Raw genomic sequence first — 25047 nt, 5'->3', positions numbered from 1 at the left:
ATTTAGTATCCTGAGGAATTGGACAAGGAGAAACAAAGCGATTCGACATATAGGATCATAACTGAAATGACTATTCTCACAGTACAACTAATAGTTGAATTTGCAAAAAGGTTACCAGGCTTTGACAAACTTGTCAGAGAAGATCAAATTACCTTACTCAAGGTAATTATTTAATTTTGTTAATTTTGTTAATATTATTATTATTTGAAAATTTGATAATTTTATCACAATTTTCTATTACTTTCTCTAGGCTTGCTCAAGTGAAGCAATGATGTTCAGAGTTGCCAGAAAGTACGATATTACCACTGACTCAATCGTGTTTGCTAATAATCAACCATTCTCAGCGGATGCTTACTCAAAAGCCGGACTTGGTGATGCTGTTGAAAATCAACTATCATTCAGTCGTTTTATGTACAAGATGAAAGTTGACAATGCTGAGTATGCTCTTTTGACAGCTATAGTAATATTTTCAAGTAAGTAATCGCAGTTAATTTTGTAGTGTATCAATTGGATCGATGTTAATATAATGTATTTTATTTGTACTCCAACAGATAGACCAAATCTTTTGGATGGTTGGAAGGTAGAAAAAATTCAAGAGATTTATCTGGAATCTCTAAAAGCTTACGTTGACAACAGAGATCGTGAGACAGCGACTGTGCGTTATGCGCGCTTATTGTCTGTCTTAACTGAATTACGTACGTTGGGCAATGAAAACTCTGAACTATGTATGACCCTGAAATTAAAAAACAGAGTTGTACCACCATTCTTGGCCGAAATATGGGATGTCATGCCATAGTGATAAATTCCAGCTTGTACAGCAGTTACCTTGTACCCAGGCAATCAATTACTTGTATTGCCTGGTAATTATTTTGAAGACTGTGAACACTCTCGGCTTACTACTACAGATAAAAAGTAGACTAAAAGAATACAAAATAATTAAAATTAACTATTTGTATTATTTTTTAAAGACTATTGATATTAAGTTTTACTGACCTAGTAAGATAATGGACAAAACAAATGATTAATCGTCATACGCATGTCAGATATTATAATTTGTATGTTAGTCTTAAACTTAAATATATTTGCTTCATAGTGTTTGAATTAATGAATTGATGGGATATTATGATTGTTATTAAACCTAAGAATGATGGATTAATAAATAGCGTCCCATTTTTGTTTTTGCTTGGTCGTTCACTCTTCAAGTCTACACTTGAAAATGTAGTTATTTAATAAAAATAGGGTGCTATAAATTTTTTCCAAATATTCTTGTGTGGTTCCTGAGACTGTATTGTTTTGTACCTGTGCGTTGGATGTTTTTTATTTATGAAAATGTTTATCATAATAAGCAAATTAATTTTATTATTAACAAATTTATATATATTTTTTCTAAGAAATGTAAGAAACATCATTTCTATTTGCAAAAGCTGTGATATTAGTTATTATTATATAAGTATATTATAAAATAAATATGTGTATACTAACAGCATCTTTTAGATTTATATAAATATATTTATGTGTACATGTAATAAACGTTTTTATTTTAAACGTATCAATTATAGGTTCAGGGCTTTAGGTAAAATGGCACGTGTCTTTTTTTTTTTTATGTACATAAGTTTAATATTAATTTTTTTATTACTTAATATTGTTATGCTTTCAAACCCTAAATAAGCAATTCTGTTGAAAGAAAGTATTTTTAGCAAGTGTTTTTAATTTAAAGCAATTATACCTTATTATTATTTAGATGAAATTTCCTTTAAAAAATTTTATTATGTTAAAAACAAAACTAAAATTTCAGATAGACAAATATACCAATTATTGTAATTTGTGTGTGTTTATTTGTGTATTGAGATGAAGACTGTAAACATCAACGTTTAAATATTTATATTATTATTACTTTATTACCTTTTTTGTTTTTTTTTTTTTATTAGACCAATTGTCTTCTGATTACTTTTCTGTCATTATTTGGAATCAATAAGTAGTACATTCATTAAATTTATATAAGTGTCTATCTGTTTTAATAAAATAAAACTATTTTAAAATAAATCAAAATAAAAAAACACACTAAATAAAAATACAACCAAAAATCAAAGATGTACTTTTTTTAAACAAAACACTACATTAAATAAATATTATCGATTACCATTTAAATTTTTCGCAGATAATAAAAAACAGTAAAGAAAATATGAAAGTGTTATAAATTTTCTTTAGGGACTTGTACGAAATTAATTTAATATTATTTATTATTTTATTTCCTTTGTTTTATAGACATCTATTTTAAGTAATTTTGTTAAAATAATTTATATTAGGTGATTTTATGTAAAAATCCCGAATTAATATTATTGGAGAGATATTAAAATAAGAAATGATGTTTTTTACATTAGATCTACTGCAGTTATGTGCTTCAATATATCCAAAGGATAGGATTTCACTCATAAACACAAAAATGCCGCCCACTTATCAGTTTTAACTCAACTATTATTAAACTATTATGTACATTTATAAATATGCATGTGCAAATGTTAATTTTTAAGATATTTGAGTATAAAATTGTACTATAAATAATTTTGTCAAGAGTTTTAAATTTACCATTAAACATGATCTTGTTCTTTTTTAGATTTAAGAATAATATAATGTCTTAAAATATTGTTTTGACCATAGAAAATATAAGTATCCAATGTTATTAATAGATATATTTGTTACACTCGATACTTTCCTCATGTGTAGTAAGATACCATTATGTATCTCTGTAAAAATAAATAAGAATATAAATAGTTTATTAAACAGTTCAATTGTTACCTAATGGAAACAAATTAGAAATATGTGCTATATGACATAGAATATTTATATGTTTATATAAGTAAACTACCTTTTAGTAAAGTTTGAAGGTGTATAATCAGTGTTTTTAAAGGAATGAGTAAAAATAATTAAACTAGTTACCAATAATACCTCTAATAATAGCAACGTAAGACCACTTGTCTACTAATTGTATTTTCTCAATCTGACATATTGTATAATATTTCTATGTTATAAATTCAACTATCTATTACTTGTTTAAATATTCTATTTTTCAATAATGTTATAGACGCTACTAAAAAATACAAATTAATTAAACCACTTATATGATACAGTTGAAATATATCAACAATTATCATGCGTTTATTTCAATTTTGGACTCTTTTTCATGAATTTTATAGACAGTTTTATATCACTGCCATCGTTTTTATTTTCATATTGTTATACTTAAAAAATATTTTAAATCATAATCCATTGAGTCAGCAAAATTTACTCAATCCATTTTTTTTTTTTTTTTGATATAAATATTAAAATATTACCAAATAAGAATTATTAGCATACGTCCAAGAATAGTATTTAAAAGTACTAATAAATTATCTTGATAAATTTTTTACAAAATATAAGTAGGTTCTTTGAATTGCTTTCACAAAAACGTTTTAGTAGTAATATTAAGTATCAAAACCTAATATTACATTATTTATTTGTAGGTGTATTTCATAATTTCATACAGCAAAACATATTTGTACTTTTTTTAGATTATATATATAAAACAAAAAAAATGTTTCTGTGGCTTTGATTAAAGATAAAAAGTTGTTGATTGGTATTTTTTAATTCATTTTTCCTTAAAGGCATGATTTACGTAATTTTAATGAGACTGAGTAAACAACAGAAATGTGTTTTAGATCTATGTGACAGTTAAAGAAAAATTATTTATTTTGGTAACTATGAAAAGAAAATTCAAATTTATTGTATTTTTGTTCAATTGTTTTTGTAGAAACTATTAAGAAATGTGTAATAGTTGCACCGATAGCTTATCGGCTTTGTTTGTTTATAATTGTGTTGAATTATAATATATATTATGTATGTGCGTGAAAGTATCATTAATACCTCAATTTTTAATATTATTATATGAGAAGGTTAAAGAAGACACTATTTTATTGTAGAAGTATTGTTAAAATGTACATTAAGCATTTGTAAAAAAAAAATATTTAAATTAATATTATCGAAATAAATGACTATGATTGTTGTAATATTAAACTGTTTATTTATTTCTTATCAATCATTAATATTAAAAAAATAGTATATTATTTATGTATCGTCAAATAATAGGAATAATAATTATTATTATTATTAGAACAATAATTTAATCATAATTTTATCTCATCAAATTTATATTTTTGTAAAATTTTAGGAAAAATTATTATTCTAATACAATTTCATTATATTTAAAAATGAATATTTTTTTACGAAAATATATTTGATTTTATATACTAGCCGCTACCTATTTTAATTGAATAGATAAATGCTTCATTACGTTGTTATTTGTAGATCGTTACTCCTTTGATACATATAGGGTTATCCTTGATTAAATGAAGTGTAAAGATCATTTAAAATTCATGATGATTCTCTTGAAATATTGATTGACATTAAAATTACTTCATAAAACCGGTCTTATGTTAACATATGATAAAAAAAATGTTATTAATTTTGTGTATAATTTTCTACGAACTGTTTAAAGGCGTATAATAATTATTTATATATATATATCTTAAAATTATTATAACGCCCTGTTCTACGTTAACAAACCACTCGAAATAATTATTGATCATAATAGTTCAATGTTTCAGAGGTGCATTTGGGTTAGCAGTATTATATGTTTGGTTTTTAAAAATTTTTTTTTTTCGTTTTAAAATGAAACAATAGATTTTGTTCTAATAAAACATACTTGTACTTCAAATTTAATTCAGTTCTGGAGAGTAATATTAGTTTACTAGAGTTGTATAAGAATTGTGGTTATAAAGAAATTGTGTACAAATGATACGATGAGCATTTTATGATATAATTTAATAGATAAGATGAAGTTATAATATATTATAACTATAAATAAGATAGATTAAGGAAAAACATATGTAATAAATTCAAATGAAGAGAGATTTTTATATTATGGTATAACTACCAAGATTTATATAAAACTTAAATATTATATAATTTTAGAACTATTTGATTAGACAATTCTTATATGCATGTTGAGTTTGATGACAAAATATGTCAAGTTATCACATCAATGGAAAATTTTACTACAAAATATCACAGAGGGATATTTTTAAAGAGACACTTTGAATCACGAACACCCACGGAGAGCTATTTACCAATGAGGTCAAGATTACCTGTTAACCTTTGTTAATCTTTATATCCCGAATTTGTGAGGATATTAATGTGATAGCTTGACCTTATTTTTCTTAGCATTCATAATCGATGTAACTCTGTTGTACAGACCAATACTATACTTTGCAAAATATCTTCGAAAATATAAAAGAAAATTTTTATTTGAAATTTTTAACAATAATGGTTCCTTGTTGAACTCTACGTGAAAAAATAATTATCAGTTACCATCTCATATGACCTAAACTCGTATGGAATTAAGATTTTAAAATAGCAACTCCAATCTTATATCTTTAGAGGGAGTAAAGAAATCCACAAAATTCTTATTTTCAACCTTTTCTTTTTGGTCATCATTTTGTTATAAAAATGAATATTGCTGTAAAGGGGCATAGCCCCCTTTTCCTCCTTTTCTGGATACACTTCTAAAAGACGAAATGTTTATTGGAACGTAAATTGATAATACTACACATTTATAACATTGTTATAAAATGAAGAAAGAGTATAGACATGTTTTTCAAGTTGTTCATTAAAAACCTATATAATGTAAACAATAAAACTGCTGCCTTAATGCTGATTATTTGATCTTTATTAGATAAATAAAATAATTTTCAAAATTAATATCAAGTCGTTGTCAATAACGACATAAACTAAATATTAATATGAAAGGATTTATGTTTTAATTATTAATACTAAGGAGAGGACAGTACAAATTTCAATAAAAATTATATTATAATTTTTCACTATGAAAAATATCAATTAAAAATAATCATGTATACCTCATTTTCCTCTAATAAGAATCATGTTTTTTTACTGTAGATAAAAAAACAATTTTTACTAAATATTTTTTAAAATTGATTGATAAAATTAAAATAAAATAAAATAAAAATGTATTGATCATCCTAAAAATTTACAAAACTTACTTAAAAATACTAGATTTTTTGTTTAAAATAAATTAAATTTTTTAGTAACTATGGGGCAAATATAAATGACTTTTTTTAGGTAAACCTATTTTAAGCCAACAAAATACTTTTTCATTGGTATCTGATGAAAATTGTTCAAACACTTCGTTTTTTTTATAGCTGAGAGTTTTGTGTCCTCGGGTAACTTTATGGAGGTTTTGAGGAAGTGTGATACTCGTCTCGACTCAACGATTTTCCCACAAGTTATTTTTTTAAAGCGAGAAGCAAATAAAATGGTTCGATAAAACAAAAAAGTAATTTCATAGGAGTTTTGAAAAAAAAATTTGTGTAACAGATTTTCAAGAACTTAAAAATTTTGTATGTATTTTAATGTATTAACTAGTTTAAATATAAATATCTCTAAAACTAAACTATCAAAGTTTCTAAAATTATTATATAACAATATCTTAGGCGTATAATTAAGGGCGTATATAATATTAATATATTGAACATGTATTCTACTTAACAAGTAAAATTTCTAGATTACAATTTAGCTATTGAATAGTCTCAAATAGATCCTCAGTTTACTAATGTCTACAATCAATAACTACAATACATTTGTCGTACATTACAATAATTGTTATTATTATTATTATTACTAATTATTAGTGTTGTTGAAAGAAATTATTTTAAAATAAACTTTTGAAATTTACTTGTGGCGAAATTTATTTTAGAATTGTCAATTATTTATTCCTTAACAAACATTTGAACGCTACAATAAGATTGAATGATAACGATTTATAAACTTTCTATGCTATCCATAGGTTTAAGGTGATCAAATTTTTTAGAAAACTAAATTTAATTTTCTGCCTTCTAAAAAATAATTTTTATTTAATAATGCATATAATTTTGATAAATTATGGGGGCTAAGCCTTCCATCCTTTTGCATATTATATATAATTACTGGCTAATGTATAGATACAATTCATTATTGTGTGTAATGTCTTTATAATATAATTATTTTTGCAATTCTATAGCTTTTTTAAAAAAATTATGCATTTCTAAGGTTACATGACATTTTAAATTTCTATACATTCTGTTATGTTTCACATTACTATGGCTTCATAATGTTTTAAAAAATAATTTTTTTTTTACTAAAAATAATACTCCATATACACTTTGAAAAAATTCATTATTGAATTTGTGAATTTTCGAGAACTAACAAAATTTTCAAAAAATGTTACATCAGTCGTAAGGAATTTTGACGATTAATTTGTTTGCAATATGTTATAATCGTGTTTTATGTTTCATTTCCATGTTAAAAAAGCTAATAACTGATAACGATAATTTTCTAGTTTTGAATTGTGATATATACATTTTTTTTGTTTTGTGTAATACATTTTCTGGTTATATTAGCATATTGGTTTTTTCACTATTAACTACAATGTTTATTTAAAATTTAACTCGACAACTCTGTTATAACCACCAAATTACTGGCACAGTGTAAATAATGACTTCACATTATTTTTATTTGTAAATTAATATATATTTTAACAAAAATATGTTTGAACATTTCTATAGACTGAAATAGTAGGCTTATTAATATGTTATCGGTTTCTTGTTATCTTGATTAATCTTTTTCTTGCAAGAATGCCATAAAATTATACAAGTCTACGTTAAGAAATAATTTACCCCATGCGAGTAATCTGGTGTCAGTATTTCACCACTTTATTTTTAATTTTATAATATTATACACCCAGAGAAAAACCTCGATCTATATAATAAATTCATTGTTCAATTTGATAAATATATCATTACTATTCTATGATATATTTATCAATATGATGATTTTTTTTCTTGTCTTGAACAATAATTATTCATAAGAATAATTATTTTGTTCGTATTAATAAAACATTATCATAAACCCTTGATAAAATTTCTCAATCAAAATTGATTGAGGTTTTTCTTTGGGTGTATATATGAAATTACTAAGTGTTAAGGAAAAAGTTCTTTTTACGAAACAACTCTAGATCGTAAAATTAAATTTGTGTAACGTATGCTATTTTAACTTTCTGAGAACATATCTTAGAAGTTTTGTCTAGATTGCTATGGTACATAAAATAACCAAAATTCACCTAGTAAAAAAAATGTTTTATATAATTTAATATTAAATATAAATGTGATTTTTGTTTTATTTATTTTTATATTTTTTTAAAAACAAAAATAGTCTTAACATATTTTTAATGAATTTACCTTCATAATATATGAAAAAACGAGACTTGGAAATAATATACACCAGTAAGAGTAATTGAAAAATAACAGTGCGAGTTACGACATATTATTAAGTTAATGATATTTTCATGGGTCTTCACTTGGATTAAATTAATTTTATTTATAAGAAAATAAATAAAAACATGTTTTCTCCTATGGCAACTAACTGTGTATATTACAAATTGAAAAAATAAGTACAAAGCTTTGTTTTGTAAATTTCATTAATCAAAAAATCGATTATAATATAAAAAGAAGTGATTTCCAATAAATAAATAATTAATATAATAACTAGCTGCTTTTAATAAACAGTTATTCGGGAACTTTTGACAAGTTATTGTGTAAATATAATAATATATAATACTGAAAAATATAATAAAGGTTTCTTTCCTTTTTGCATTTTAATGAAAAACAATTTTTTCTGCGATGCACACGAATAAAAGTTAATTTTACAAGTTTAAAACGATATGAAAATTTATAAACTGCTTAAATTGGTTGACGATTTGAAATATACCGTTTTCTACTGTTGATTATATTTTTCATGGAATAAGTATAATAGTTTTTTTTAAGCTAATGATTCTTGGTTGATGGTTATAAAATTGATGTGTTCCAATCACTTATAACCGGTAATAGTAACTATAATGTAACTAAATTATTATAGTGCCGTTAAAGGCGTGTCGTTCTAAACCATATTATATACTACGGTTTAAGACAAGGTTTGTGCGCATTAGATTGGTGGCGAAGACGTCTTAGCAGTCACGAAGATGGCAATCAGATTATACGTTGAATCTATGTACAAGACTAATGTCACTAAATTATAATGTTGTTGTGGCTGTTACGCGAGAGTGTCAAGCACGAGAAGAAGCGTTTAAAAGACAATTTAGCGATAGTTCTTCGTCGATCCCCGAACTCCATAAAGAAATTCCGCATCCGCATTACACTCAGGCACACCTGTCAATTTGAGGGCACACTACTAGTAACGAATCTAAGTGTAAACCTTCGTCTAGTTGCACTACACGAGGTCCTGAGCATGTATACTTTTTTTCAGGAAATGTTTTTTTCTACAAGCAAATCTACAATGATCGTCAAAAACAATATCTTTGTCAAGATTGCAAGAATAGACATGAATGATTGTGCATTAATTTTTGTGCAAACCGTTTTACGACACCATCTGGGCACGCATCGCGGTGTCTTTAAACGAATTTCTATAGCTTCCGACCGGAAATCCTTCTTGAATGTTCACATCGCTCTCTTGGAAATAGTTGACCGAGCTCGAGTATACTTTGAGCTCATATGACTTGGTCACGGAAATCTTCCTCTTCCGGCCGGGCCTGTCGATGTCCTCCTCCATAAACGCGGTAAAAGGATTCTTGACGGTGTTTATTTCCTGGGCAACGACAGCTGCAGCTTTCCTGTTGCCACAGAACGGGTCGTCGACCAACCCGCGTTTTTCACACACGCCATCCGAGTCGCGTTTGCCGCCCTCCACGATGACCACCTTGATGAGCGGCACCACCGAGTCACATATCTCGCTGATCTCCTTGGCAAGCTCGAATTTCTCGAACAGACTCATGTTTCCGTTGCGCTCGAAAGCTGCATGCTTGTCGCTGAAGGCAAACAACTGAGAAACGCTCAACGAATAATGGTCGCCGAATAACCGCGAAAGCTCGGCGTAGGTTTCTTTCAATGTCTGTAAAAAAAAAAAAAAGAAATATTATAAAGTATGAGCGAAATTCGCCGTTTTTTAATTATTAGCTACTGGCGGGGTGCAGTTGCGAAACTGGACGTTTGATTTATTAGACACGCCTACTCTGACCGAAAGTAAATCGTTCTACGAATTTAATTTGCTGACTTTATTTCATTATTTTTTACAGGCAGTGATTGTTACGGAATAATTATTGGGATTATTGAAATATCTGTAGGACGCCCGAGGCGTTTTCTGCGTGGAAGGACTATGTAAACAGTTACTACTATTTCGACTTCTTCAATCGTGAGTCACTAACCATGACCTTGTTATATTGTAGAAATGTTAAATTTTAATAACGGCAATCGTTTAACCATAATTCAGATTTTGTTTTAGACTTGATTTCATTTAAAATACAATAATTCCAAATAAAAAATTACTCTTTCTTATCATTATAAGCCCAATAAATCCTAACCAAAATTTTTTTGATCAAATTACAAACTTAAAACATTTATTTTGCAAACATCAGGTCCATTCTTCAGCAATTCAATTATAACAATGAATTTCAAAAATATTAATTTAATCAGTTGTGACGAATCGAAGGAGAGATTTAACTTTACTATTATATTAATGTTATATCGCTTCAGTTATGTCTGTAGGTCAATAATATAAGATGTTTGATACTTTGTTAAAATATTTACAGATCATTAAGGGCAAATTTGATCTGTGTTATCAGTTACACTTGTATTTTTTTTTATTCGTCAATATGATATTTTATTATCAGTAAAATAATTCTTCTATAACAAAAAATTCACAAACTTATGATTATTCTATTTATCTAAACTATGTCATCGAAAGTTAAGTAAAGTAGAAAACGGTAGGTTAATCCTCTAGTAAAATATACTCAAAAAACTTATCAGATAAGTGCCTAATCATTAAATTTCAAAATTTATGTAAAATTTCAATGTCAACTAGTATAAACAAGTTATTTTAAGTGATAATAAAAAAAAATTTTATAGCTTACATTTAAATATTTATTGTTATCATTAATAATAACAATAATTTATTGTTTTGTTTTGAACTATCGCTCGTTATTATTATATAGATGAATTTCCTATGATTAATCAGTTTGAGAACACACACTCATTAGTTATTATTAGTTTATTTGAATATAATCGTATACATAAGACACCAGCACGAACTTAACATGTGAGCTTAAGGTGGAATTGTTAATGATATTTATTTGAGTATAAATACTAGTTGACAGGAGTTATCGTTATAATGGTATATACGCAATTATAAAAGATAATTTTTTTCCTTAATTCATTTTCGAGTAGGTTAGTGTTTTTGCTGATTTTTATTTTTTCTTATAACGTCAATTCTGTTTACTTAAGTAGACAAAGAGTAACAGAGACAAAATGCGTCCGACTCCCGAGAAACATATTCAATAATTTATCATTACATGCGACTGAACCCATAGACATATTAACAATTGTATATATATATATATATATATATATATATATATATATATATATAAGATGAAACCAGATAACTACACGTGTCTCAACTGGTCTGAAAAAAATGCAATTTTCTCGACCTAATAAATATATTGAGAGACAATCACATGTTTATCGATTATAAACAACGAGACAACAGTTAAGAAAGATCTGAAGTATACACAGACACTTATGACATGCTTCAACGATGACAATTGTTTGTCCATCTTTTTAATAGAAAAGTACCTTATCGGGTGCACTCGAGAATTGTTTGGAAATGCACTCCAATTCGAAAACATCGAGAACATTTTAAGAGCGGATTACTGACTTTAGACACGTACCTCATTGCATAGATCGAATAGCTCGTTCCACCGTTCGCAATTAATGTTGTTGGACGCGGCTAACATGACGGCGAGTTTTTTAGATATTCCCTTGAGCTTATACACGCGAAAAATGGGCAACAGTGCTCGTTCAACATAAAAATATTCGCTGTAAACGTCCGAATAAATATCGTCCACGCTTTCACTGTAAAATACCAACACTCATGAGTTAGTTGATGTTTTTATAAAAGAAACAAAAACTTCTTTATTCTTAATTTTATGACTAGACTCACAGGTTGTTTCTTAAAAACGGCCTAAAGTCCCGTAGAAGATGACAAAAAGTTATCACCCGAGTTCTAGCCACAGATTTTAGATGTTCTACGAGTAGGATAGCCAAATCGTCCAATCTCTCCAGGACCATTGAGCACGTCGGCCACATATCTGAGACGTCGTGTAATAAAGTGTCTGAACTTTCTTTCACTGTAAAATTCGTTCAAATTAAAAACTTTAATATACTTGGATCAAATATTTGAAACTATTTTTTTAATTAAGATTAATGCTAACTTACACTTGCAAAGAGTCTGTTCGATGAGCGATTTATCATCCATCAAAAAATAATCGGGCCACAAAGCTCTCTTTTTGAAAGCGGCCAACATTTTGTCCATTTCCTTGTTGTAAATCATCTCATTTTCCAAGATGTTTATTCGAGCTTTTATTAAAATTGCTTCAATATCATTCATTTCACACAACACTTCTAAAAATAAAAATTTTAAACATAAAAATCGATATTCCACATTTTTTTTAATAATTATAAAACTACGAACTAACCTTTATTTACTTGGGTCAAGGTCATTGGTAATTTTTCCCAACTAATTATTTCTTGTAGCGAGCGACTCCTTGAAAATGGTAAACGAGGTTTAAGAAGCTTGGTACTGGGAACCTAATAATTGACGGAAACGCATTATTTTAAGTGCTCATAATTATTAAATGGTCAACTATTTTAATAATTATTCAAACAAGCATATTTACCTGTCTATTCAATCTAGTTAATGGCTCGTAAGGACCTTTAATAACAAAAAATATAAATAAAAATACACTGTCAGTCATGTCTGTATTGTTTAAAAAAAATTTAACGCAATAAGTTAATTTTATGAAGACGTACATCTAAGCTGAGACTTTTGGTCTAGATATTGCAGGTAAGTATCTTCGTTCCAGGCTTCCTTCACTTGCCTAATACGCTTTTTCCAAGCGTTCAAATGTTTCTCAGATGTAAACTTAACTTTAAACCAATCCAACTTCGCGATATTTTTTATGTGTAAAACTAACTGACTGCCATCGGATATTCTCCGAGACGCTGATAAGTCTCTGACAGGATGAATTTTTGTTCTTCGAGGGTCTTGATCGTCTCTGCAGTCATAATAGTTAAAATTTTACCCTTATTTTATTAATCGTCAGTTATTTACCCATAGATCCATAGAGTACTGTTACTCAGGACCACAAAACGCTGTCTCCAGTCAGGGTCTCCTACGACCTTCACGTTGAGGATATCACAAAAGCTCGACACTCCAGACATCATTATCTAAACAAACAAAACAAATGTGTTTTCAATACTGTAAAGTACATTAATTATCATTAAACTAACATTACATAATAAAATACCTTTGTGAATTATTTACAGTTTATATTAGTGATTCTTCACTGTAATTTATACACTTAAAAAAAAGTATAGCTTGTAAGTTCCAAATCATTTTAAGGTGAATTGTACGTATTTTTCACATAGAGTCACTAATACAATTTTATTCATCAAGTGTTATATTTATGGAATTTTTTTTTCAATATTTCATTGTTTTAAATTACTAGATGACATTGTTTTTTGTAAAATGATCGTTAGGATTAACTTTATAACGACATCTCAAAAATGAACAAAAAAATTCAAACAACGATAAAAGATATTAGTTTCCTATACGTGTGTTATTACTATAGTTGTCTAATAGCCTATGCTACGTATTGCTGTGATAAAAAATTGTCCACCGTTTTTATTGCCTCGGATGCCTATTATTGCTTTTGTTATATGCCTATTTTAATCACATCAGTTAAGTTATGTAAACATCTATTTGAAACAAAAAGAAAAGTCAATACCGTAACAAAATCTACATATTTTATACCATGAGATTTCATACTATTGTGTTACACATTTAATAGCAATGTCTAAAAGGGAAATTATTTTTCTTAATTGTAAAAAATTGATTTATAATCCGATCAAAAGACAAGTGTAAAGTGAAAATTTATAATATTTAGTAAGTATATCCAAATACTATTAATTTCATACTTATGTATCAAATTTGTATTGTATACGAGTATCATTGAAATACCCAGTAATGCAATTAAACANTTAATCCGATCAAAAGACAAGTGTAAAGTGAAAATTTATAATATTTAGTAAGTATATCAAATACTATTAATTTCATACTTATGTATCAAATTTGTATTGTATACGAGTATCATTGAAATACCCAGTAATGCAATTAAACATAGAAAAGTAAGAACAATAGTAAATCTAAAGGATTGTAAGATAGTTAATCTATTGGATTAAATTATTTTTGTAATATGTATTATTTAATCTCCCTGAAAGATTGCTGTCATTTTCCTTGGATAACAATAGGAAGTTAACAATGAACATGCGCAATTAGATACATTAAATTGAGTTGCTCTGTTAAAGGCAATTATTATATAGTTATTGATATAATGAATAGTAATTTTAGTTTTTGAACCATGTAATTTTAAAAGTACTATAACTTCTAACTCTAAGATTCTATCATTATGACACTCAATTCCATGACAAAAACTTATACAGTTTGAAAATAAAAAATATTTGGTTAGTACGTTCCTCTACTGATCCTACACATTTGTTCATTACATAACATTACCTAGTAAAATTTTTTTGACAATTGAAAAAAATCTCTTTTTATATTATTTGAATACAAAACAATTTAACTAATCCCATTTAATGCTTGATGGCGGCAATTATGTAAAAATACATTTTATCTTTAATTTAAGTTCGTCTTAAACGTCAATTTTATATTTCATATACAAACAATTATATTGATTCGTCACCGACAGGAAAAGTAAAGAACGTATAAAGACTTGATATCCAACTAATATTATTGATCACTTACATAATGTTAACTAGTAACTTTTTAATACTTGACTGAATTTTCATAGAATTTTATAATAGCATTGATCGAGCATGTCGTAATATCAAACACTTGTTAATATTATATTAAGCTTAAATCAACGATTGTTTTAAACCATTTTAAAGGTAAATTAGATTACATTAATAAAATAAAAAAAAAAGTGTTATTATTGCAAAATTAAATTGCGTATCACATATATGTATAAAATTGAGTATACACTGATAGGATTGAGATTTTTCAAATTTATGGATACTTATAATTAAGACAACATTTAATGTTTTAGATTTAACAAACCTAATCATAAATTATGTAAATTTTTTTAGGATGATTGTAATATACTGTTGTTTGTGACACCCAAAGCAATTCTAATAATTATTCAATCGCTTATGGTTATTATAATAATTTTTTACCCAAATATAACCAATGTAAATATATTTTCTTGACATTTTGATAAATAGGTAAATGAGTGAACAATAAAAAAATAACCTATACTTCGAACATTTCTGTTAGCGTTGATAAAATATACATGGTTGTTAAATAACCATTTGTTACAAAAACATTGTAAATATATTGGAGAAGATCAAAAATCTTCAATTTTATTTATAACGATTTCTCTGATTTCACGGTTTACAAGAAAAATGAGTCATTCACCTACCTATTTACCTTCCTCAATCCCCAGGTACATCTATTTTATAGCTTATGTGAATGTAGTACATACAATATTTTGTCGAGGTTGGGTACTATTTATCTTTGTACTAGATTGTTAGAGCGGTCCTTTATGCCTCACCGCCAACTGGGATAATACTATTACAAAATTATTATTAACTTAAAATGCCTAAGACGATTTTGTGTTAGAGTAAATCAATTTTGAATTAATTAATACTGAATTATTGAAATAAAACGTTTTATTTGAAAAAAAAAATCTTTGATTTTATGATAATTAAAATAAAATTAGCAAAAAAATAAAGAATAACTTAATGAAAACCTTGTTCTTGAACACTAAAAAATTGTTTGAATTTACTTTAAGAGGACAACTACATTAGTCAAAATTTCCAATGTGGTATCCATCTGTCTAATGGAATATAGGTATTTTTGAAACAGAATCTTATGATATCCTCACATAAGACAATTTCCTTGTAGAAGAATGCCAAATTGTTTGAAATAAAAAAAATAACGTCTTTTGACAAAAATTGTGAACAGACTCTAGTAGACCAATGGAAACCTTGAATCATTTGAAATGTGTGTAGGTACACAATATCTTACAGTAATCATTCATTCTAGTTGTTCGCTCCTAAATAGAGTCGGTTTAAGAAGCCCTGAACATTGAATATAAAAGCAGTCCACAGGAAATTTGTTTTTCGTAGACCCAACACACAATGCATAAGGACCTTGTTTAACTGTCATGGTGCTGAAGATACTTGTTTTATAAAATTCTTAACTAGTTATAGATAATAAAATGAATTTCAATCTCAAATTTAAAATAATTTTATTTTGTGTCCTCAAGATGCTTCAATAAAAAGTTTAGCTTTGTATTATACGTATAATAACTATTAATTAGTAGCAAAGAAAAAACTTAATTTGACCTATTATTTGAAGTTATGTAAAGAATGAATATTGGTATCATAAAAAACGTTATCTATCAATTTTTGAAATTCTACTAATTTTAAATGTCAGATTAAAAAAATATACTATCATTTTTAAATAGTTATATTTGAAAAAATGCAGGTTAGGTAAATAAAAATTAAAAGTGGGTTGAAAATATTCTCAGACGGTTATCATCAATAATAGTAATAACCCGATAACTACGACATTGTCCTTACCAAACGTCAATGCCGACAGCAAATAAATAATATTTTATCTTATGCACACCAAAAATATTATTTTAGTATTTAAAGGAATGTTAGAATACCCGCCTGAAACATTTTAAAATTGTTTATTTTTAAATAAATATCTAAATCAAACCCTTAAATTAATTTTAGGTTCATTAACATAATGTAGTTCACTATGTTTAAATCGGTGCTTACTAAATATTTTTATTTCCTTTGATATATATATTCAATTTTATTTAATGATAATATATAATAATTTTTAATTTCAATAATATTTAAATAATAGTTTATTGTATTATAAGGAAAAATACAATCAGACGGCAAAGCATTCAACTTGAGCAGATCATTACTATGCAATACAATAATGACTCAGATTGAACAATTTGTAAAAATATTTTTATCGTTATTCAACTTAAAACTCTAATATAGCAGTTTAAAGACAATTAACGGATCAAACAATCAAAAAAATTTCGACTCGGGAGGTAGAACAAACATTAACAATTATTAAACTCATTTGTTGAACATTAACACAAAATTAATGATATTTTAATTTATTTGCTTAAAAGTATTTGATAACTGTCTTTGAAAACGTGGAAAGTATTTAAAAATCAGTCTAAACATAAAGTCACGCGAACGACAAAAATAGTAATAGCATTTTTTATTACCGAGTATATTCAATAGAAAATAGTAAAATACTTCCATACCTTTTTCGATTGTCAATAATGGCGGCTAAACGAGCCAGTTTTTCGACAGATGTATTCTCGGATTTCCGCAATGTGTTCAGTTATCTTTAATAATAATATCCTTGCAGCTGCTTTGGGGGTCATTAGCGTTCCTGCGTGCCATGTGCGTAAAACACAGCAGATCCCGTTTTCGGACCTCCACCGTACCGCACAGCTACATATCTACGACTGACGTCTCGGGAGTCCAAACGTTCTTTAATATATTAACATTATCAGGAGGAGATACGATTACGGTATCGACCACGCCGCGCTTTTCGGCTTTATTGGCCGCACCGTAACTTATACCCGTTGCAACGCACCACGGCGTAACGTCGTGACTCGAACAGCAGCGCAGTCGTTCGGGTTGGATTTTCTGGAAACGGAAGAGGGACGTGGAGAGGGGGCGTTTTGTTGGAGAAAAACTCAGCGGTTGTCACGCGAACCAAGAACGAAGCTCCATCTGGCGGTCGATTCTGACGATTTATCGCCTTCCCCGGTTGGGTACATAGAGCACATCGTATACACTGGCAGAACAATGACACCGACGGTAATTGTTATACCAGCAGAGCAGTGTAGTCTAGGTGAGGTATTAGCGCGGAGGTAAATATTTACCTGAGCAAAACTACATGTAATCTACACAGTCATTGAATCAGATTTGAGTCATTATTTTGTTTGCATACCTCCGTACAAGTACTACATACTAAATCGACATGAAAGTTGGGCTAAAGTGACAGTGCGCACATGTCGTACATATACATCACCCGTTTTTTATTTCTGAACATTTTTTTAACCCAATGTATACAATAAGTTACTTTACTACGCAGTAAAAATTGCATGCGTAATTGCATGACGACTTGGCAGTCAAACCGAATAAACAAACCCACGTTAGGCTTCCATTCAAATCATTCGTTTCAACAATTATAACCATAATTAAAAGTTCAATTTTATTTGTCTTATGATTACACCACCGTTATCTTTATACAGAGCACACTGACCTCGGCATATTCGTTATAGGCGGTGGCAAAACACGACTCACAAGTCCGCTACCACCTACAACGAATATATAATATATATATTCTTTATTATATATCATAATATATATTCATTATATAATATATAATGTAGTATATAAAACAGATGGGAGGAGACAGATAAGTTGTTAAGCTTATCTGTAGACATTCGAGATGATAATTATTTCATTCGTGACATCCATACAATGAAAAATGTTACATACTTACTATGAAATTAATTTAATTTAGACAATGCTACACGACACGACAAACATACATTGACCTACATTAACTTGAATTAAACGAGTTCAATAGTATTTCTATCATAATTTGATAGCTTGAAGTAGAACACACCCTCACTACCTACCAGTTGTATATTTTGGGGTTCGTCAAGTGAACTAGGATCTAAGATGAAATTTTTTAAACGCATCTTAACCGCGATCAGAAATGTAAGTATATAGAAATGTAAGAACCCGAATATTAATATCATAAATATCAAAAAGGTTAATATGCCAATGCTACTTCTTTATTTTTAAAACCGTACCTACCAAGAAGTAACAAAAGAATTAGCTCACAGCAAATAACAGTATTTTAAACTTAGTACAATTAATAAATAAATAGTATATATAGCATATAGAGAATATCCATCCATTTTTTGACATCTCTAATAACTTTTGAAACAGCAAATATTTTGTGTTACTTATTTTTTAACAATTTCTAACGCTTTACACTACGTTATAAGTATATTCTGTATTATTAGTCTTTTAAGAACAAAATAAAAATAATTTTTTTTGGATTTTAAAATTAGTCATTTATTAACTCTTTTATTACAAAAAACTTTGATGGGTCGATAAAATTTTAGGAAAGGTGCTTATAAATTTACAAGCATTTTAATACATATAAGGGCTTTGTAGCGTTCCGCCTGCTCTACGTACTTACTCTGTGTAATAAAAATCAGTACATAGTTAGATACTCGGTATATTATGTATGCTGATGATATTAAAAAGTTTTATATATTATTAATATAAAAACAGCTGAAATAATTCCAGCTATTCAATTATTGAACACGATGTAACAATATCTTAAACTGTTAACTAATTAAATGATAACAAATAAATAACCATATACATAATATCAGTCGGTTAATTTTTATTCCGTAAAAAGGTTTTTTTAAAAGATTTGCATTATTCTATTTTTATACACTGATTGTAATGAGGTTTAGTTAGTAATAAAATATTAACAACTATTCAAAAATATTTATGAAACAATTAAATAATAAATCTATTATTAATCAAAAATCGAAATGCCTATTATTATTCATTAATTAATAAAAATCAATAGTTATTATATGCAGCAGTACAAAAAAATGTTTTTATAGTAAACTAATAAAAATAAACCATTGAAAATTCTTAGATATCTCAATAAATAAAAAATAAACAACATAAAAATAAATACATGACATTGTAATTTTTTATATTCCACATAATTTTTTCGGTTTTACGTAATATTTTTATTAATACGTATATTTTTATACTAAATATTATTAAGTTATCAAACCATAATTTATTTAAAGTTTTAAATAAAATGAAAAATTTAATATAGATGTAGTATTATATTGTTTTAAATAATACCGAAGTATATAATAATAATTCTTTTTATACGTAAACATTAACGCTTAAGATTTATTGAAGCCAGTAATTTAATTTTAATAATTAATTTTTGTATTAATTTTCTTACCTCTTTTTATCAATTAAGCTGTATGGTAATAAAAATATTTCGCTTTCAATAAATTTATCTAAAAGTTAATAATTTAAAGTCAATTACAAAAATATAAAAAATTATATACAATTTCATATTATTAAATTAACTGTATATATAAATAATTAAAAACTAATTTGTTATTTTTAAATCATAGTATACTAGATTTATAATGATATAAATATAAATATATATTATAGGTATAATATATTCATACCTGCATAAAACTTCAAAGGTTTATTTTATTTAAATTTTTTTGTTTTAAAAAAAGTTAACACGACTGTACCCTTTAAAAATTAGTAATCAAATAACAGATGTATTACTAACAATTGCACATAGAGATCTTTGTTGACATAGGATCTACAATATGGATTTATATTTTAATAAAACTTAACCACAGTGAGTTCCAAAATTCAAATTTATACTTAAGCGCGGTTTTTAAACACCTGCTATTAATAAACTCACCTACGCTAAATTAAAAAACTATTTAATGAAGAGTGTAACATAGTTTATCCATTAATAATGTTCGTTCAATTTCTGCGTAGTTTGTCACAGATGTTTAAATAACTTTTTTATAATGCATACATTATGCTTTAAAATCTAAATATTTGATATTTTACTTCTTTTTGGCTGAACTAGACATCACCAGAAAACGTGATCTAATTCCGTGGAATTAAACCAATATTATAGTACTAAGACTTGCGCTGTTTCAATATTTTTTTTATGATTACTATGGGTTTTTTCAGAAAAAAACAATTTACCTCAATATTATGAGATAAATCATCTCTCTATGTAAAATTAATTACTGTGATTTTCCTTTTAAAATTATTATATTTTGTAAATCATATGATTCTGTGATATTATTTTCTTATTTATATTTGTTCACAAAAAAAATGTAATATACTTTTAAAGAAAGAAACATTTTCTTTTGTATTGTAAAATACGAAATCAAAATTGATTTATTACTCATTACATTTTTATTATATCAGTAGTATCATACTCGAAAGTTGCGAATCTAAATTTTTTTCCTATAGGCAATCACAAATATTTTTAATCGTTAATTTTTTTTTTTTTTTTTTTAAAGCCCAATATTTTGTTTATTGAATCGCGTTTTTGTCAGTGCTGACAATTCGACAAATTGCTGGGGTCTGTGTCTTATTGTTATTTTGAGTGCCTCTCACTTGCTCGCTTTAATATACATGCCCGGATAAAGGTTGACTGAACACCCCGGGGCAAAGAGCTTAAGGGGTCCATCTCTAATTTTACTAGTCTGTCATGATTAGGGACATAAAATTTTTCTCGTTTTTTTGCTCAGCTCTTATTTTATGATAGCGATTTTTTCCAAAGTATCATCCTAGGGTCCATATAGGTTTTAATCCGACCCCGTTTTACAATTTTAAATTAATTATTTTTAAATTTTTTGTTAGAGAATTACAAATGAAGAGCAAGTATACGTTTTCAATGATAACGTTTAAAACGAACAATTTTATGAAAACATAATCAAAAGTATGTGATATCAATCATTGTAAAGACTAGCTTTTTCCGTCCTCTTTGACACAAGCATTAGCTTTTAGAGAGGACGTGTTAAACATGATTAAGAAATTGTATAAATATAAATAAATAAAATATCTTGATGATATTAATACCGCCGTAGCTTCGAACGAAACTAATCTAAATGTAATCAGTAGACACGTAACTAAAATTTCATTTGATGAGAGGCTTTCAAAAAAAATATTTATTCAGCTACTCAATACATTAAAACTTAACATAATATCTAAAATATAACTTTAAAATGTTTCGAAGTGTTCCAATCACCCCTCTTTTATTTACATGCTGAGTTGTCAGTAAAAATCTATACTCTTTATTGTATATGGAAGAAAAGGCGTTCTATTTCGTCTTGCATGTAATTGGTCTAACAAGGCTTTGCAAAACTTAGCGGCGGCATTAGTGAGTGGCAATAGTTCACAAGGACCCAAAGTATGTGTGCCCTCTACCAAATTAGCCCAAACCTTTATTTATGTTCTGTCAACTTAAAACTATAATTACTGTTTATTATTAATAAATTTAAATCGCACTTATCACTTTGATTAATATAATTTCTAAATATTTTTCTTTGAATATTTGATTACATCGATACTTTTTACTTTTATATTTTATTTAGTAACAATTGATTTGTAATATATTTCAATCTATAAAAAAGTAGTTATCTTAAAATGAACCTCATGTATTTATTTCAAAACGTATAAACCATAAAAAATGTATACTATTCCCGGTAATCGAGTAATAAGTCAAACTATTGCTATGCAGTAATTCCCCTTTGTTTATTATTTTTCAAAATAATTAACAATCATAATTATAATAATAATAATAATAATGTTTACAATAAGTAATTGCAGGAGGGTATTTAACACGTTGATTGTGACATGAGTTGAATTTTGCGACCCTCTTGTGTAGAACTTTTTTGTTGGTCTAAAAGGTTTCTTTTACTCTACTTTACATATATCAAAACTTAGTTTTACCAATATTCTGCTTTTTTATAAAAAAAAAAAACAAATAAAATATATCATATAAACTATTATTTATTACATTATTTTACAAAATTGGAATTATAAAAAAAAATATCAGGGTTTAACTAAAATTTTATATAGTCTGTTATTTTTTAAAATTAGCTTCTATATGTAAACATTTAGAAAATAATCCTATAACTTTTTTAGGACAGTTTATAGTAATAACAACGTGTGTAACGTGTAAAAAGGATTTCTAGTAAAAACACTGTAATCGTAAAATAGTATTCAATATTTTATTAAAAACAAAAAATAAACATTTTAGCTCTTAAATAAGTAATATTGCAAGTTAATAAAATATTATATTGCTTGTGCATTTGATTTTTAGTTAAACTAATGGTACATTTAAGTAAAATTTTAGAATTTGGAAAAGATTTGATTAATGACTAATAAACCATTTTAACAAGATTACTAATTTGATTCGAAATTTTAATGTAAAACAATCATAAAAGTTCTTAATAAATAATAAATAAATTTATTCTAATCTAAATTAACATAATCTTTTGATAAATTTATACTTTCAATAAGATAAAATATTTAACACTTTCTTTTTTCAAAATATGGTATACAATACACTGAATTTTAATACATTAAAAAATATTTAGAAAATTTAAAGTATACTGTATAATTGCATACAAGATGTATAGGTTATCAACGATTGAAGAACATTATAAGAAATATAAATTCCTTACCCCTCACTTTATTTTTGTACGATAAGGTTAAATTAAAATATTTAAAAAAATTGAATTTTATAAATAATATTTAAATGATTTCTTATTTATTCTCATACTACATTATATAAGTACTAAAATAATCTCTGGAAATGCTTTCCCGTGATTGTCTTTACCCTCGAACGTTCGCAATTTTTAGAGAAATATAATAGAATATTATACATGGTTTTTTCAAAGTAATATAACATATATATAACATACAAAATATTTAATAAATTTAACTGTAAAAATTATAAAAATGTAATATCTAACATAAATAGGAATACAATTTGTTTTATAACCATAAAACTTAAATTGACTGGCTTATATTTTTTTCACAAAAAAATGTTTGTTAATACTTTTTGTCGATAACCAAAAATGGTTTTAAAGAAGCCCAAATTTATCTTTAATATGTAGCGATAAAAAATACAACTATAAATAACAATATGACCTAATTAATCGAAAAGCTTAAAGTTCTAAATCATTAAACTGTTAACTTTTAACATTCTGTTTTTATATATAAGATCTATGGAATAATTTTTTCAGACTTATTCATTTTTCCAAATATTTTTATAACAAATTTGTTTGAATTAAACTATTTAAAATTATTTAACGATGTATTTCACACTTGATATAATCATTTTTATTGGTTTCATTTGATATGTTTACGCGCATATACTGCCCTGTATTAGAAGTTAACAGCTAAAAAGCCAACATCATGTAAAGGGTTTTATTTAGTTTTGAACAAAATCAATTAATAAGTTTTTTTAATCAACCATTTGTTACTAGACGTATATACTATCACCATACAACACATTTGTTGATAGGATTCATTCTAGATCCAGGGCGACATCCATAGGCTTTAGCGAAATCATTAGAATTCGATAACGGTCCCCACACACGAGTAGGTCCTGGCGAATGTACTGATGATCTCACTTTTGTCAAAGCATCTTCTGGGCGCATTGAACCACACCAAATTTGTGCGTAATTCAAAAAGAATAATTGATCATGAGTCATGTCTATACCTGGTAATAAAGGTTCTTCTCCATGTTTTGAAACCCATTTCTTATACGCCTAAAAAAATATGTGTGTAATTTATTGTAAACAAAGTCGTCATAAAATTAGATTCAAAATGTATGTATGGCTTATGTGTTATTTTTTTATTTTTAGATGAATTAAAAATAATAGAATATTTAACCTTTTGTATAATATTTACAATAGAAAATTTAGATCATTATTTTATTCTTTAATTAGATTTTGTAGTCACGTGCATCATTTGTGGTACGCATAGTAAACATTTACGCACATAAAATTTTGTACTATCATTTTTGATACCTAAGGCTTTTGGTGTTTCCTTCATTACCAATATCTAACCATCACCAATGTATTTTATAGTGATTTCTGTAAATATATGT

The 25047-nt window shown here is 26.6% G+C and overlaps 3 protein-coding genes and 1 long non-coding RNA gene across 8 annotated transcripts in view; 1 reads left to right on the top strand and 3 right to left on the bottom strand.

Annotated features, from left to right (window-relative positions):
• The window catches only part of LOC126907817 (ecdysone receptor-like), a 36259-nt gene extending 33571 nt beyond the window's left edge, over window positions 1-2688 (top strand). For both annotated transcript variants that reach the window (XM_050689422.1, XM_050689423.1), the window contains exons 6-8: window positions 7-162; window positions 251-473; window positions 552-2688. In XM_050689422.1, coding sequence (XP_050545379.1) covers window positions 7-162; window positions 251-473; window positions 552-796 — 624 coding nt within the window. In that variant the 3' untranslated portion in view covers window positions 797-2688. The remainder of the gene's footprint in view (window positions 1-6; window positions 163-250; window positions 474-551) is intronic.
• Window positions 2689-7178: 4490 nt separating this feature from the next.
• LOC126907505 (uncharacterized) overlaps window positions 7179-25047 on the bottom strand; it is a 131111-nt gene continuing 113242 nt past the window's right edge. The window contains exon 2 of the long non-coding RNA XR_007704549.1: window positions 7179-7842. This is a non-coding gene — a long non-coding RNA (uncharacterized LOC126907505). The remainder of the gene's footprint in view (window positions 7843-25047) is intronic.
• LOC126907496 (uncharacterized) lies at window positions 8492-20356 on the bottom strand. Of its 2 annotated transcripts, none has more exons than XM_050688831.1 (9): window positions 20338-20356; window positions 13309-13424; window positions 13008-13252; window positions 12875-12909; window positions 12674-12785; window positions 12414-12599; window positions 12139-12325; window positions 11867-12050; window positions 8492-10032 (listed from the first exon to the last, which is right to left on the bottom strand). In XM_050688831.1, exons 2-9 carry the CDS (start codon window positions 13419-13421, stop codon window positions 9502-9504), a joined length of 1593 nt encoding a protein of 530 aa, XP_050544788.1. In that variant the 5' UTR covers window positions 13422-13424; window positions 20338-20356; the 3' UTR covers window positions 8492-9501. The 2 variants fall into 2 exon arrangements, with proteins under 2 accessions (XP_050544788.1, XP_050544787.1); XM_050688830.1 differs by lacking the exon at window positions 20338-20356 and adding an exon at window positions 17573-17913.
• LOC126907495 (neprilysin-1-like) overlaps window positions 23442-25047 on the bottom strand; it is a 35354-nt gene continuing 33748 nt past the window's right edge. For all 3 annotated transcript variants that reach the window (XM_050688829.1, XM_050688826.1, XM_050688828.1), the window contains exon 15: window positions 23442-24706. In XM_050688829.1, the coding sequence (XP_050544786.1) occupies window positions 24434-24706 (273 nt within the window). In that variant the 3' untranslated portion in view covers window positions 23442-24433. The remainder of the gene's footprint in view (window positions 24707-25047) is intronic.

The sequence above is a fragment of the Daktulosphaira vitifoliae genome, unplaced genomic scaffold (genome assembly GCF_025091365.1).
Source record: "Daktulosphaira vitifoliae isolate Bord-2020 unplaced genomic scaffold, ASM2509136v1 Scaffold_5, whole genome shotgun sequence".
Classification (NCBI taxonomy): Eukaryota; Metazoa; Arthropoda; class Insecta; order Hemiptera; family Phylloxeridae; genus Daktulosphaira; species Daktulosphaira vitifoliae.
Note: the sequence above shows the minus strand (reverse complement) of the source record. Positions and strands in the feature narration are given on the sequence as shown.